Below are 14638 nucleotides of genomic sequence, written 5' to 3'. Positions count from 1 at the left end.
TTGCTTCTACACAAAATATGCGACCTTTAGTAAGCAATGACATAATATATATCTTAAAAAGAAAACAGTGTTTGTGCAAATACATCTAAGTTGTTCTTGACTTTTATAATAAGTAGATAAAAAGAGCAGTTTGATTGGGATCAGCCCATATCTTAGAAAGACGATATGCTCTTTTCTTTGTTCCCTCCATTTACCCTGATTTTGCCAACGTTTCTGATCAAATGCCTACACTTGTATGGCCAATCTACCCAACCTGCATGCTGGTCGGCTCAACGGGCTGGAATAACTGGCCAAAACCTGCATGTATTGCCAGCCAGCATGTCTGCATGTACTCCTGGCACCATTTCATCTGTCGCCAGCTTATTGATGCCTGATGTTTGCTTGGCTCTGCTCCTTTTTCTGTCACACTGACCAGCATAGTGCTGCCTGACTAACTGCACCAGTTTTGAACATTGAGAAGCAGTGCATATAGCCAGACACAAAGGGAGAAAAAAGTGAATTCACAATGTATAGGAGTGGTTCTTATCTGGGGAAAAGAAAAAAAAAAAAGTGAAATTCTTTATGCTGCCTTTCACTCTTCCCAAATTTCCCTCTTATTCTTTTTCTTCCTACTTTGCACTGTACAGAATGGGCAGCATGTACCCCAAACAGATCTAGTTCTTTCCTTTACCATACACCGACTAGTCCAAATTGGTGAATCTGTCAGAAACAAAGTTCAAAGCAGGCTAAAATATCCCCAGTTGTCATATTTATTCCCTGAGGACTAGCAATACAAGATACTTGTGGGCCTAAGCCCTGTTTGCAAATACACTCATATCACTGTTCAATTCTCTGTCACTGCCTATCTACCGTGCCTGTTTCCAAGTCTGGTGGTATTTGAATTTATTTTTTTTAATTTCAGTATAGGTTACTAAGAAGCAGCAACTCAGTTTGCAGGGTCCCCCTTGGCAAGTTGGCTTGGATAAAAATGACAGCCAGATCTCCTGCTGCCTGCATCTCTGCAAAAACGGTTGTTTGCCATGACTCCAACCAAATGGGTACTTGCTGCTGGCACTGTTAAAGACAGCCTGTATAGAATGTTACTGCATAAACAGTTTTATCCCCTGCTTTCTTGCTGATCTCACTTCCATGCTAGGATATGCTGCAAATTGCTCTTGTGGAAGCCTTGCTCACCTCGACCTCATGTAGCAAAGTAACATGCTGCAGCTGTCTGTGGAAACATGATCTGACAAAGCTGAAGATGGTGGCAGGGGATCATGTCACGGAGAAGGTTCACCATGTGAATGTCTTGCCATATTGCCACTAGCTTTGTGTATGCAGCTTGCAGTAATGTTAAAACATTTGTAAAGGAATGGGTTATAGGGTAATAGGGGTATAAGGTATATATCCTTTTGGAAGGTTGTTCAGCTTTTAGGTGACTGCTTTGGAAAGGACGATATGGATTACTCTGAGTATGGATTACTTCTCAATCTTGATTTGGACTCTGGCTTGGTAGTATAAAATGTTTTGAGACCAGTTTTGCTCTAGTTCAGTATTTGAGCCAAAAGAAGAATAACACGGTTAATTTATGGAATTCCTTTGAGTAGTTTGGCTGGAGAACCTTGTTTTAATCTTTTTTTAATTTTCTTGCAAAACTTTTTTTTCAATTTGTAGCCTATGTCGTTTTAGATGTGATCTCCAGGAAAACTTCATATGCCCTGCCATACCTGCCATGCCGTATTTCTTTTCCTGGTGACCATTGTTGACCCAGACATATAAATAGGGAGAGCAAGTCTGGATCCTTACCTGAACTTCGGGGGATGCTTGCTCTGACCCCAGATCCTAGGTGAAAGAAAGGTCCTGTGCTATGCAGCCATTCAAATAGCCTGAAGCTTTGTGGACTTGATGCTTGTCTCCTTTCTCTGTATGACTGCCAGGGCCTAAAGTTCTGTTCAGAAAAGACGGCAGTTCAAAAATCTTCGGAGAGGACCATGTCAGAGCAATTCCCCACAATTCAGCCTGTGGAGGCTCCCTCACTGAAGCACTGGGAGTATTTCCTGAATGAACTGCAGCCCATGGAAAGCCCAATCTGGAGCAGGTTATTAGTTACTGAAGAGAATCCAACAGAGACTGTAAATCCTTGACAGATTGGCCTTGAAATCGGGCAAGAAAGCAGGGAGGGCAGAAAGAGAGTATGGACAACAGAAAAGGCAGAAAAAGCTTTAGAAAATAGGAAAAAAATAATCTGTAATAGGTCAAAAAGTGAGATTTAAATTAAAAAAAAAAAAGAAGAAAGCATTTATCTGTGATAGAGAATCTTTGCTTTAACAGGGCAAAAAGGAAGTACAGTTGAATATGAAAATGTATGGGTTATTTTCAGATAACAATATTCCCCTGTGGACTTTTTAGAATGGCTTTTAAATTATTGGAGATACGTGTTAACATACCTAGCAATTAAGGTAAGCATCTAGCTTTTCACGCAAAGAAAAAATTCACAGATTTGAATTGATTTTTATTTTGCAGATCCACAAAGACTCACCCTGGGCCAGTTGTACATTTAAGTGACAGCCCAAGAGATGAGGGAAAAGTGAGTACAACTAATGATAAAAAATATTGCAACATTTCATAGCCTTCATTGACCTTAGTAGCTCTTTCTCTTTTCTTTTTCACTAATTATATTATCTGCTTTCATTATATATTTGTCACTGTTTTCCAGTTTTTAAGAAAAAAAATCTTTGGACAATGTTAATGAGTAAAAATCTGTGATACAGACAACATCCTTTGAAACTTCTAGCCAGTCAAAATTGTTCCTTATTAAATAAATGTGAGTTTTGCTAAAGTAAGAATTGACTAAAAAGTGTGTCAGGACCTTGGTATGTGCAAAAGCATGCTATTATGAAGGCGTTACGTTAAGTTCTCATAAGATAAGTCCCTTCTTATGCAAGAATAATAATGATAGCAACCCCCATTCGGAACTTGCTGCCATTTGTGAGCAGCTGAGAATAGCAAAGAGCTGTCAAGAAGTGAAAGCAAAACTAGTAGTTAGAGCGTTAGGGTTGTGATTGATACCATCAGGAGGCAAAATCTGAGTTGGCTTTATTTCTGTGGTATATTTTCCAAAATGAAGTTTGATTGCCAGAATGCCAGTTTTATCATAACTGTTTCTATTTCTGTGGTGCTACTGTTTGTTTTTTTTTTGTTTTGTCTTTTTTTTTTTTTCAGCATTTTGCTAAAATGCTAAGCTATTTAACTATTTTATGTTTTTGATCACTTTCACCAGTTGCATTTCAGCGAGTATTTATAAGGGACTGCATTTTACAAATGGTGTATCTATTTAACAGTGTGTCTCACTTAAGAAACTGGTAATAGTTATTGGAAACTAGAAACATTCTGAATTTCTGTTACTGCTTGTAAATACAGTTGCTTATTGCACAGAGGACACTTTGGAGATACCTGGGCATTGATGAACTACTGGCATACTAACAAGGCTCTGGCAACAGCAAAATCAGGTGGATCCCTATTAAAAACAAACATCAGAAGTTTATGGGGAGAAAGAATAAGGAATGCAAGACATATTGAAACCATCCCAGTGCAGCTGTTTATATCATTGATAGATTGAGGGTGGTGTAAAAAACAAATTGGTGCTAACAAATTACTTGCAGATTTACAGAATGTGGAATCGGCAGTTTGATACTTACTGGAAAATATCAGTAAAAGGTACACAGAGACATAAGAGAAGTTTGAAGCACTTAATCAAAAGACAGCTCCAGATGAACAGATACAATATTAGAGAAAAAAATAAACTAAATTTTTCGACTAATTCACATCAAATTTTGGTTGAAAAAATAAAAGGAAAAATCAGACTTTTTTCAGAAAGGGAAAAAGGAAAAAAGAAGAAGAACCTAAACTTCTGGGACTTTTGCTGTTCAACATAGTTATAAACAACCTAGAAAAAAGTATAAGCAGTAATGTGATAAGGTTTGCTGGATCTTAAGGGACTGAGAAACTCAGCAGCAAAATGGCAGGTTAAGTAATATCTTTTGCTGAGTATTCTGTGTAAATAGTGGGAAGTGATATGGAAGGAGGAAAATAATATTTCTAACTTTACATATAAAACAATGGGTCTGAGCTGATTATTACTGTTTAGTATCAAGATCGTAGAATGATGATTGATAGTTCAATAAAAATACCAGTTCAGTGCTCAGTAGAGATCAAAAAATCAAATCACAATTAGGCACTATTTGGAGATGAATAGGGGAGAAAAAAAGAAAAACTATTGCATAAATACGTAGTTGACAAGCCTGCTGAATACTTAGTATAGCTCACGTCTTCCTATCTCAAATGGAATGTAATCACACTAGAATAAATTCAGAGAAGGGGCAAAGTTTTCTATATGAGGTGCAACTAAGCCAGACAAGGCAATTAATTGTGGAAAGCAGCTGATTTTGATCCTGAGTTTGAAAACGCCAGTTGTTGCAAAGAGGGTAGAAAGAGTTCATAGTTTCTTTCAATGCAAACCCTAAAAGGATATTGTCAGAGATCTAGAGACTCTGGGTATCTGGCAATACAAGTACAAGTTAAGACAGTTCAGACAGAAGCTTTATGAATTATGGTCATAGTGAGGGAACATTTGGACAGCATCTGCCCCTCTCTGCCCCGTCCTCTGCCAAGTGATTGCAGAGACCCACCTACATACTGTTTCAGAAAAAGAAAAGAAAAAAAAGTGAGGAAAAGCAATCATTCCAATGTTGACAAAGTCAGGTATCCATCCGTGAGAGGGATGGACTCCTTTAAGTAGCTTGTTAGCTGCCTCAATTCTGAGGCAATAAAACAGTGAATATGTGATGATATGCAAATAGCTTTTGGTGAAGGCTATAGGAGACTATAAGAGGATAAACTCAGTATCGTCTTAGCTGAGAAGTGGGGATTTGGAATCACAGCTTTTAGTTGAAACAAACGCTCATTTTGCTAGGAAAAACTTAGCCCAAACTCCCAAATCTTAAATATTAATAATTTTGCCACCACAGTATCAAATGAAGCTGAAAAAAACTGGATTCCAGACAAGCCATTTAAGTGCTTTCTCAAATGTGCAATGGGTAGAAGCTATTCCAAGTAGTGCTGCAGGTGCTAAAAGTGTATGTGGGTCACATGGGGGAACAAGAAAAGTTCACACAAGAGAAATCAATGTGAGGGTTTTGGAAGAGGTTCACTAAATTTTCCTAAGATGTTATTAAAGATTATTTTAACTGGAGTTATGTCTAGTTGAGAAGTTGGCTATCATTGAATCAGGCTGTGAGAATATGTGAGAGTATAAATACTCGCCTTCCTCACACACTGCTCTTTGATATTTCCATTTGGCTATTTAAGTACAAGACCTACCTGTTGTGATAAGTAGACCTCTTGCTTAATTCGGTAGAGCTGTTCTTAAGAAACAGGTAATAGAGCTGTTGTGAGATTCACTTATCTTGTTTAGCTCCTCAGCTTCAAGTAGACCAAAGACCAGTGAAAGGTGTTGGTAGAAGAATGCACGCTGCCCAAATCACTTTGTGAGTTGGCAGCAGATACAAGTATTCTTAACACATGCTTCAGAAATTAAAAAGTGGGTAACACTTTAGTCATAATCATTGCTGGAAATACGGATATTCTTGTACTCCACAGATTACAGTTCTGGGCTTATTTCCCTGAAGTAAACAAGTAGCATTCCCCTATGGGATTGATGCACTCAGTTTTTGAGAGCCCCAAAACACGGACAATTTTTTCCAAAGCTAGGACAATCATTTATTTCTTTTTGAAAGCCAGGGGAATTTGTGTGCCAGCTGTATATTCATTAAAAATAAATAAATAAATAAATAAATCCTAAAAGTTCAGTAGTTGATGACCAGTTTTTCTGTGCCAAAAGAGTGAGTGTAATTCCAGAAGACTTCTGCCATTCAAATTTTTTCCAGAGTGTCCTCCAGGCAAACTACCAAGGCAGATTTTGGAGACAGTCTCTGTCCCAAATCTAGCAAGCAGTGGTTGGAAGACGACAGAGAATTTGGGCATTAGTGTGCTACTTAAGAGCAATTTGGGGACCTAGTGATTAACTTCATGAACTGTGTCTGCCAAATCAGTGAGTAAGTGTACATTAGGAACAGGCTGAAGTACACAGACATTTGTAAGTGGCAGAAATGTAGCAAACAGGATTTTTCTTGCTGACACAGAAGAAGATATTAACTAAAATGATCTGCAGTTTCCCAGCAACTAGAGAAAGTTTAATAGGAAAAAGTTTAATGTTATTAACTATTAGCTGGTGGAATAAAGTTCCTATCTCTGAGTCTGTGTTCTGAGATCTAATAACACCTAAATATAGTGTGCATTTGGCAGGCTTTCTTTTTTCTCCCCATGGCTGTTTTGTGCTACCAGGGGGCTGGCTGGCATGTACCAAGATGCAAGATGCTGATTGTAAAGGAGAAATTTCCCTTAAACATCATCATCAAAAACATTTCAGGAATAAGGATTTATTTAGTCAGAATGTGGAGCAACTCCACTGGACAAGGAAGGTTGTGCCAGGATTCCTCCATATTTTAAATTCTATGCAGCCTTCTTTATGATTCTTAATCATATTAAACATGATAAACGAGGTGTCAGAAACACAATTGGGATTATTATTTTTTTTTTCCCCTGGACTCCTTTTATACATATTTATTTTTCTTGTTTGTCTGTTTTCTCCTCCAACTGCATTTATGGGTGTTTTATTTTTCACCATATCGACTAGTACAGACATAGAGCTTGTCTTACAGATCTCTTACAATAGCCAGGAGGAGTGAGAACATTTGAGTTTTCTATGGTTCAGGCAGGTTAGAGTTCAGAGCATCATGAATATACTGGCAATGAGACCAATCACGTTCACCCTGATGGAATTCTGACTTTGTCATACCACAGGACTATTAGTTAAGCAGCATGGCTACCATCTGAGCAAATGAGAAAGAGATTCCTGGCTATGCAGCAGATCTGTTCATTTTTTAACTTCTTCCCTGAAATCACAGTATTTTTTATCTTGCAGTCCTATAGTGCCCTTGTGCATTAAGCATTTCAGCAACAGATCAGGTGGAAGTCTGTCCCTGACAGGAGGTATTTAACCTTTTTAGTAATTACCTGGAGTACAATATCGTTGCAAAAAGAATGATACAAATCAAAAGGCAAGCCTGCTGCACTTGGGAAAAAAGCTTATTATGAAACAGGGTCACATACTAAATGCTTTTCTATTCATTTCCCGATTATATTTGTATGAAAACTGAGATGGAAAGAATACAGGTAGATACAAACCAAACCCATCTGGTTTGGTACCCAGCTGTAATGCGCTAGTGAAGACAGTAAGAAAAGCACTCAGACTCTGTAAGATATCCATTATCTACATTTTATTTGATTTAATATAAAAAGGAAAAAGATAAGATAGATAATCTTATGTTCCTGAGATGATGGGAGCTGCAAGTTGTACAGCATCAGATGGCCTCCAATAAGTACACAACACACTGCTGATCCCATCTGTGAAGAAGTTTGCCAGTATTTTGGTCTTTAGAGCTCTTAAAAGATTTACTTACAGATGTATATAAATATGTAGATATATTTTTATTTTTTTTTCAATTCTACTGTCAAGTAAAAGGCTGTTCAAATGAGAACATACTGGTTTACATTATCATAAAGACAAGGACACAAGGGTACTGCAATTACCATTACTAAGTGGGAGCTGCTTACAGGTTTCTCCTTTACAATTACCCAGCTAAGTTTATCTTGCAGTCAAATATGTGGAGCACACCATATCACAGCACAGGCCTGCACATACACAGGTTAGCTGTTATGTGGGTCACTAACTCCTGGATATACAGTCATCTCTGTTTAGGATCACTCCACAAGCAGCAAAAGAAGTTGCAGTAAGGCACTTTGTACACTTCCCCAGTGGCGATCTACCATGTCAGAATACCATATGGCATCCCGACACTGGTGCTATCCAGTTAGCTGTATGCTTTCAGAAAGGAATGTTGTTTTACATTTAGTCTGCTACAGAATCCCATATGGACCTGTCCAGAGACAAAAATGTTAAACGTTCTGGAATTTCTCCAAGATAGTTCGAATATTGTTCAGGAGTAAAATTCTTAAATAATCAAACACTGTTCCTATTCAGGTATTAAATATATTAACTGTAAGTCATTGCCAGATCATGTAATTCATCTCCACATAAAGAATACTCTCCTGGCAATACAGAGAATCATATCTTGTATGATTGACAGACTAGAGTGTTCCTAGACTCTGTATGCAGCAGTATTGATGCATTGATGATATTTGACTTAGAAAAAAAATGATGTTTTGTTTAAAAGTCCAGCAGTTTTATTTTTAATGACATGCAAACTAAAGTGAGTGATAGCAAAGATTGTGGTAAGATTTCACAGACTAAAAGATAGCCTTGTAATTCTTCCACTCAGATTCTAAATAACTGTAAATTCTTGCCTGCAATCTGTGCTCCATGTATTTATGGACAAAGAACAATTGCAATTATCACTGCCAGATGTATAAAAATAGTCTAAAACCAAAATATGTGAGTCTGCCATTATGGTCGTTCCCAGTTTTCACGTCCAAAGACAGATTCTTAGGAAAACAGACTCTCTGGGAGGAAATTTGCAGAATGCCTAAGGAGGCCAGACATCATATCTTCCATAAGATCTGGAGTGCACTGTATTCAAATGAAGGGTACTCGCTATAGTGACAGATGAATAATTTAGTTCTTTTCAATAGAAATAAAGAGAACACATTGTGTTCATTCTTATTTTTTTTTCCTGAGCATTTTTTTCTCCTCTTTAATCTTTTGACAAGTCTTACTTTGTATGTCTCAGGTGTGCATGATTTTATGATATACTAATTCTAGAAGAAGTAAAAAATAGCATACTGGTTAGTTTATTTTCAATTTTGTAGAAAAGTAAGTAATTTATTTTCTGCAACAGGAGTTCTTCAAAATGTTTTAAAGAAATAGAAGGCAGGAGTTAAAGAAATATATCTAGCTGAGTGAGAGTTTAATCTGGTGATTCTTTGGTTTTACATTATTTAAGTAATCTCTTGGGTGTCAAACTGTTTTCCCTTCAACCTAGGGACAAGGAAAATAAGAGCAGAGAGGAACATGGTATATTTGTATTTTTTTCAACAGGTATAAAATTGTGAAGACTATCCACATACATATTCTTGCAGGAAAAAAAAAAAAAAAAAAAAAAAAAGCATGTTTTATTTCCATATCAGAACTTGCATTGTCAGTCATGACTAAACTACAGTCTTGCACATCCACTTGGCATTTTCTTTTTATAGTGCTTATATATTTTGAAAAAGAAAATCTTAAAACTCTGAAGTTCTTCAATATCTGTATATGCCTTTTTTATCTGAAAGTATAATTGTGTTTGTTTCCCTCCCCCAGCTATTGATAGGCTATGAAAATGGGACTGTAGTACTCTGGGACTTACGGTCTAAAAGAGCTGATCTAAGAGCTTATTATGATGAGGTAAGCAATTTCCATTAATTCGGAAAAACTGTTATTCAGCAGTTTGTCATATGTCTTATCAAGCAAATGGATATTTATCTTAAAGTACTGCTTGTTCTGGTAATACTGTTTGTGCTCTGCTTTTGAGCAACTTATTGACAACAGAAATCAAAACCTGAGATCTCTAGTTGTACTGCATTAGCCTCTTTTGAGTGTACTACAACAGAATCTCTTCATCTTGATTCTGACAAGTTCATGTGCTTCTGTGTGGGGTTCCCCAGTTGAATAGAGTATAGCAATGAGCTGACCTGAAATACAGCTACATGAGGAATTTTATTATTATCTTTACTGAGTATTACTAGAATATCAGCATGAAAGCCAAATTACTTTGTAGGTCTATTCATATTACCCAGTATTCAAGAGCCGTGTAAAAATTTTTCAGAATTGTATGGTTACTTCTATCAGAATATTGACTCTTGCTGTTTGTAAGCAAATTGTATCAAACACACATACAGTTCTTGTATCAATAAACATGTTATTTCAAAAATAAATATGTTCTTATTATGAGTTTTGTGCTGCCCTTAGAGAAAAACTTGCTTTGTTCTACCAACCCTTCTGCAAGTTCGCCAGGGATGAGTATGCAACTAAAACTGAAGGTAGCAAAGGAAATTTTGTTTTAAGTTATCCAGGCAGTAATTGGTTTCTTGTAGCTCTTTTTCGTTGTTTTTGTTGTGACAGTCAAGTTGTGACAGACAAGTGACAGTCTGCCTGTGCATACATTTGTGAAAATGCACCTATTCTATTCCTTGAGATTGGACCACTTTATATGGGTCTCTTAAGGGGGTGCCTGTTCATTCACTGTCTTCTCTTGTTCTCAGGAAGAGAATACATAAAAGATCTTCATAATACCATTTCCGTTCTTTTTAATTGCTTGTTGAGACAGAGTGGTTGGGTGTTGAATATTTCTTGTGGTTTAATTGTTCCACATTTTTCAGTACTGTCCTCAGGAATTGTCTTTGTGTTGTTCTGTTTGTTTTCTTTAGTCATTTGCTTTCCTCCTCAGTGGTTACTTGCTGTGTCATTACTCCACTTTGTTCAGTTTAGGATGGCTTGCTACTGTGTACTGACGTACTTTTAAGTTTTTTCTGCTGTCTATAAAAGGGCTGTGTGAACTAGCTACTGTAGTTTATTCCAGACTTTCAGGCTCCAGATTGGTAATGTTCCAGATCTGCTAGTATTCCTCTAGGAAATCCCTAGAAAGGTTTCTTTTTAAATCCTGAGTTATATAGCTTTTATGAGTCACAAATGGTTAGTTCAGCATGTGTCACTTGGTATTTGGCACCAAAACAAAAGCTTTCAAACCCGAGCCTCTTCTTACAGAATGGTCACCTAAGATCAGAGTCCAGAAAACATTGTTTCTGCTCCCCTTCACCATTCTGTGTGGACTGATGGAAGTGCTCTGTGCCCCATGATATCTGACCAATCTACTTGAATTGTTGTTCTGGCCAGCCAATTGCAATTTCACGGTATCTGAGGTTTCACATAAAGTGCTGTAATTGTTCTGTACCTTCCTTGAATATCAAAATGCCTCTCTGAATAGGGTATGAATGAAATTAAGCCAGACAATTTTTTCTTATGCCATTATATTTTCTTTAGCACCAGTTTTGAAACTGATGTAGTCACCGTATTAAATGGTGAAAGAACTGGGAATCTCATCTAACTCACCACTTGCTCTTCTGGCATCTCTAAGGACAGTCAGATGTCAGTGTCTTTATTTGGCCTATCAGTGGAGCAGGTTCTTCTGTTCAGTATCCAAAATTTTCCTGGCACCAGGCTCCTCCAAGGAAGAGGCACTTGGAGCATAGAGTGAGAAGCAGGTTATTTTCTTGTCTTTGATGCATCGTGAGTGTTCATCACCAAGGCCAGTTTTTTCTTCTCTGTAATCTTCTTCAGATAGGTATCCAGCTTGGTAATGTCACTCAACATTAAGCACAGGGTAAGCACCCTCAGGACTCCATCTAGATACTCATCCTTCCACAGGATCAAGCCTCAGCTGGTTTTCTCCTCAGTAGGGTTGGATTCCTGTCTCCTGAGACGTGTTGAGAAGCAGGCTCTCTGTTGTTATTCAGATCTGTGGAACCAGTCACTGTGCAGCACAGGAGCAATAAGTTAATGGCAGATATTTTTTATACTGTAGGGGAAAGGAGGCTTGTAACTGATTGTGTACCTATGAATCTAAGTTGTTGTGTTTTTTTGTTTTTTTTTTTAAGTTCAAGATGAGAACTATATCTGCTGTAATTCAGTTGTCATAGAGAGGGATAGTCTCCTATGTCATGACTTTAAAGATGTTTAGTATAGCTACAGGAAATGCTTCCATGTGATTGTCATTGAGAAATGTTATTAAAAGGTCTCTTCCATTCAATATTTTTTCACTATGTTGAATGCTGTTTTTTTAATTGAGTAGTGGACACTCAGCTCAGATGGAACAGGTCCTTTTTCTTTAACATTCTCATTTGAACAGTTGGCTAACAAAAGGTTCATCAAGAGACATTGGTTCTTATTCCACTAGGACATCACCACTGTGCAATCTTGCCTGTCCTTTCTAGGCTGCATGGTATTGTCATACCAGTGTGGTGCTTCACATCACATGAGTCTTGCAGACCTGGATACATGACATATTGCAGACATCTCCTCAGACTATGGGCAATCTTATGACTGTGCAATTAGTTGTTTCCTACAATATTAGCAGGATCTGCCCAATACTTGCAGAAATATGTCCTTTCATTTTCCTTGCCATCCAGATCAATGTCATGGGTACATTGTTCCTAGAATAAACAGCTCATTTAGATAACCCAGTAGCCTGTAAGTGGGGGACCTGAGGACTCTGCCCATTGTTAACAGACTTGTAAATGAAGCATTTACAGCTGCATTCCCTACCCTTTTTTAGTCACGCTATACTTACTGTCGTGAAGGCTGGAAACCTTTCATACATAAAATGTCTGCTTCTTCCAAGTGATGGAAGTTCTCACCAAGGATCAGAAAGGCTGTATAAATTGCATTATCTGGAACTCCTCTACTGGGTGTTCTTATAAGCCTGTATTTTCCCTTTCAAGCTTCTCCCTGGTACTCATGTTTTACTCACTGGAGCTAAAATTAGTCCTGTCTCTCTTTTAGCACTACTAAAGACAAGTTAGAAGCTGCCTCAGCCCATCAACTCCTTATACAAGGAGTTTCAGTGTGCTCTTCTCTACTGTGACAAAGCTTCTCAAGAGACTAAAATGTTCTCACTTGTGAGACACTTGGTGCCAGAGTGGAGCTTAAACCTGCTGCTTAGACCCTTTGTCTGCTCTTTGAGTTGTCAGATGCAAGTTTGTGTTTTGGTGTGATGATGACTGTCATCTTGCCAGTGGTGATCATCTCTCTTGAGTATGAGATATTCGGGCCCTTTCAATCAATGATCCAACATGATGCCCTCTATAAAAGGCTCCTATTTCAAACTATTTCCTAAAGTCCTTAAATTTTATGTCCATAGAACGGTATAAAAAGAAAGTACATAAACAAATGAGATACTTCAAGGTATCTGCAAGTTATTACTGATAGTTGGCAGACCCCCAAAAACCAACCATCTTCTTATGCAGGCTTTATAAGTTTGACAGGTTGTGTCAAATCATATTCAGAGCTTTCTATAGCATAGACACCATCTCTCATTAGAACACATCTCCCAAAGGAAGCTGCAGAGTTCTCAGAGATATTTGACAAGCGACATCTCCCTACCTTTATCAAGCACTATGCCATTATGGAAGCATCAAATCTGATGCAGCCCTTGCTGTAATGGTCCTGTAGTTCTACTAATACAGAGGATTCTTAAGACTTAAGTGATAGGATGAGATTAGTATTGTGTTTGTTCAAAATATGGTTAAAAGTGGTTTTAGAGTACCCATCATTTCTTCTCAGTGGAGTGATTTTTGTGCTCAGGAGTGAACTGAAATGGTGTTGGGCATGCTTAATTTTAGTACATGCTGAGTATGAGAGAAGATGGAGTATGCATGCAACCACTGTTGGTATTGCAGGAGAAACATACCCAATCTGGAGTGATATGCTTTATGTGTACACACTGTGTGAACATTCACATGAATCACCCACTCTGATGAACTCTTGTTCAAAGTAAATAACTGCTCGTTTTTTGTGAGGATGCTGAAGAAGTGGATCAGAATACTAGACACATTCTAGCAGAGAGAAAATTAGGGACAGTTACTCATTGCCATCATTCAGTGTTATTCATGACTCCTAGCTGAGACCTCCAAAACAAATCCTAAGTATTTCTTGATCATTTCAGGGCAGTCTATCAGGTGAGTTTGAGTTGCTGCTATGCCAGCTGTCTGTGACTATAGGAGCATTCCTGCTCAGCTCCACTCAACAGGAGGCTTATGTTGGCAGGTGGCACCTAGCAGCTGAGAGGCAGTTTAACAGGCAGCAAATTTCAGCTGCTAGTTACTAGCTCCTGCTCAAGCATAGTTAGCGACTGTAACCATGCGAAATGTTTCTATGTGTGATAACACATCAAAAGCAGATTTGAATTTGGCATGATAGCAAGCATGAATAAGCTCATGTCAGAATTAATTTGCATGAGGAGAGAAATGCAGTAGTTCCCACAGATCTAGGGTTCTTATTAACCGAGGGCAATGTCGTTGGCCTGTATGTGAGCCATCTTTCTGTGTTATCTTTTGTTGCTTAAGTTGTAGTTTGATATCTTATGGGTATTTGAGAGGAATTTTCTGACAACTCTACTCTGGTAGGTGGAAGTTTGAATGACACCCATTATGTCACTTGAAGGTAAGTATCTAGAGTTCACAATGTTTCTGCCCAGTTTTTTGAGTCTTTATTGGCTTGTCTAGCTTACCAGTGTGCTAGCTAACTATTCATATACAAAGCAAGTCAGATTCCTCTTGGGGCATTCCTCCTCCATCTGGGACATCTTAATGCAAATCCTGGTTTGTGGCTATGTTGTCCAGCCTCAGAAGCTGAGTAAAAGTTCTGGGAAGGAGACACAGCTTTTTTTTTTTTTTTTTTTTTTTTTCTTCCCTGAAATTCCCTTCAGACCCTGAGCCATTACCAACCATAAAGATCAATATACTTGTTAAAAGAGGAAGACCAACAAGG

At 37.9% G+C, this 14638-nt stretch overlaps 1 protein-coding gene across 10 annotated transcripts in view; it reads left to right on the top strand.

Annotated features, from left to right (window-relative positions):
• STXBP5L (syntaxin binding protein 5L) overlaps window positions 1–14638 on the top strand; it is a 198971-nt gene that overhangs the window by 106224 nt on the left and 78109 nt on the right. For all 10 annotated transcript variants that reach the window (XM_072043761.1, XM_072043774.1, XM_072043771.1 and 7 more), the window contains 2 exons: window positions 2503–2566; window positions 9416–9499. In XM_072043761.1, the coding sequence (XP_071899862.1) occupies window positions 2503–2566; window positions 9416–9499 (148 nt within the window). The remainder of the gene's footprint in view (window positions 1–2502; window positions 2567–9415; window positions 9500–14638) is intronic.

Source organism: Anas platyrhynchos, chromosome 1 (assembly GCF_047663525.1).
Source record: "Anas platyrhynchos isolate ZD024472 breed Pekin duck chromosome 1, IASCAAS_PekinDuck_T2T, whole genome shotgun sequence".
NCBI classification, from domain to species: Eukaryota; Metazoa; Chordata; class Aves; order Anseriformes; family Anatidae; genus Anas; species Anas platyrhynchos.
Note: the sequence above shows the minus strand (reverse complement) of the source record. Positions and strands in the feature narration are given on the sequence as shown.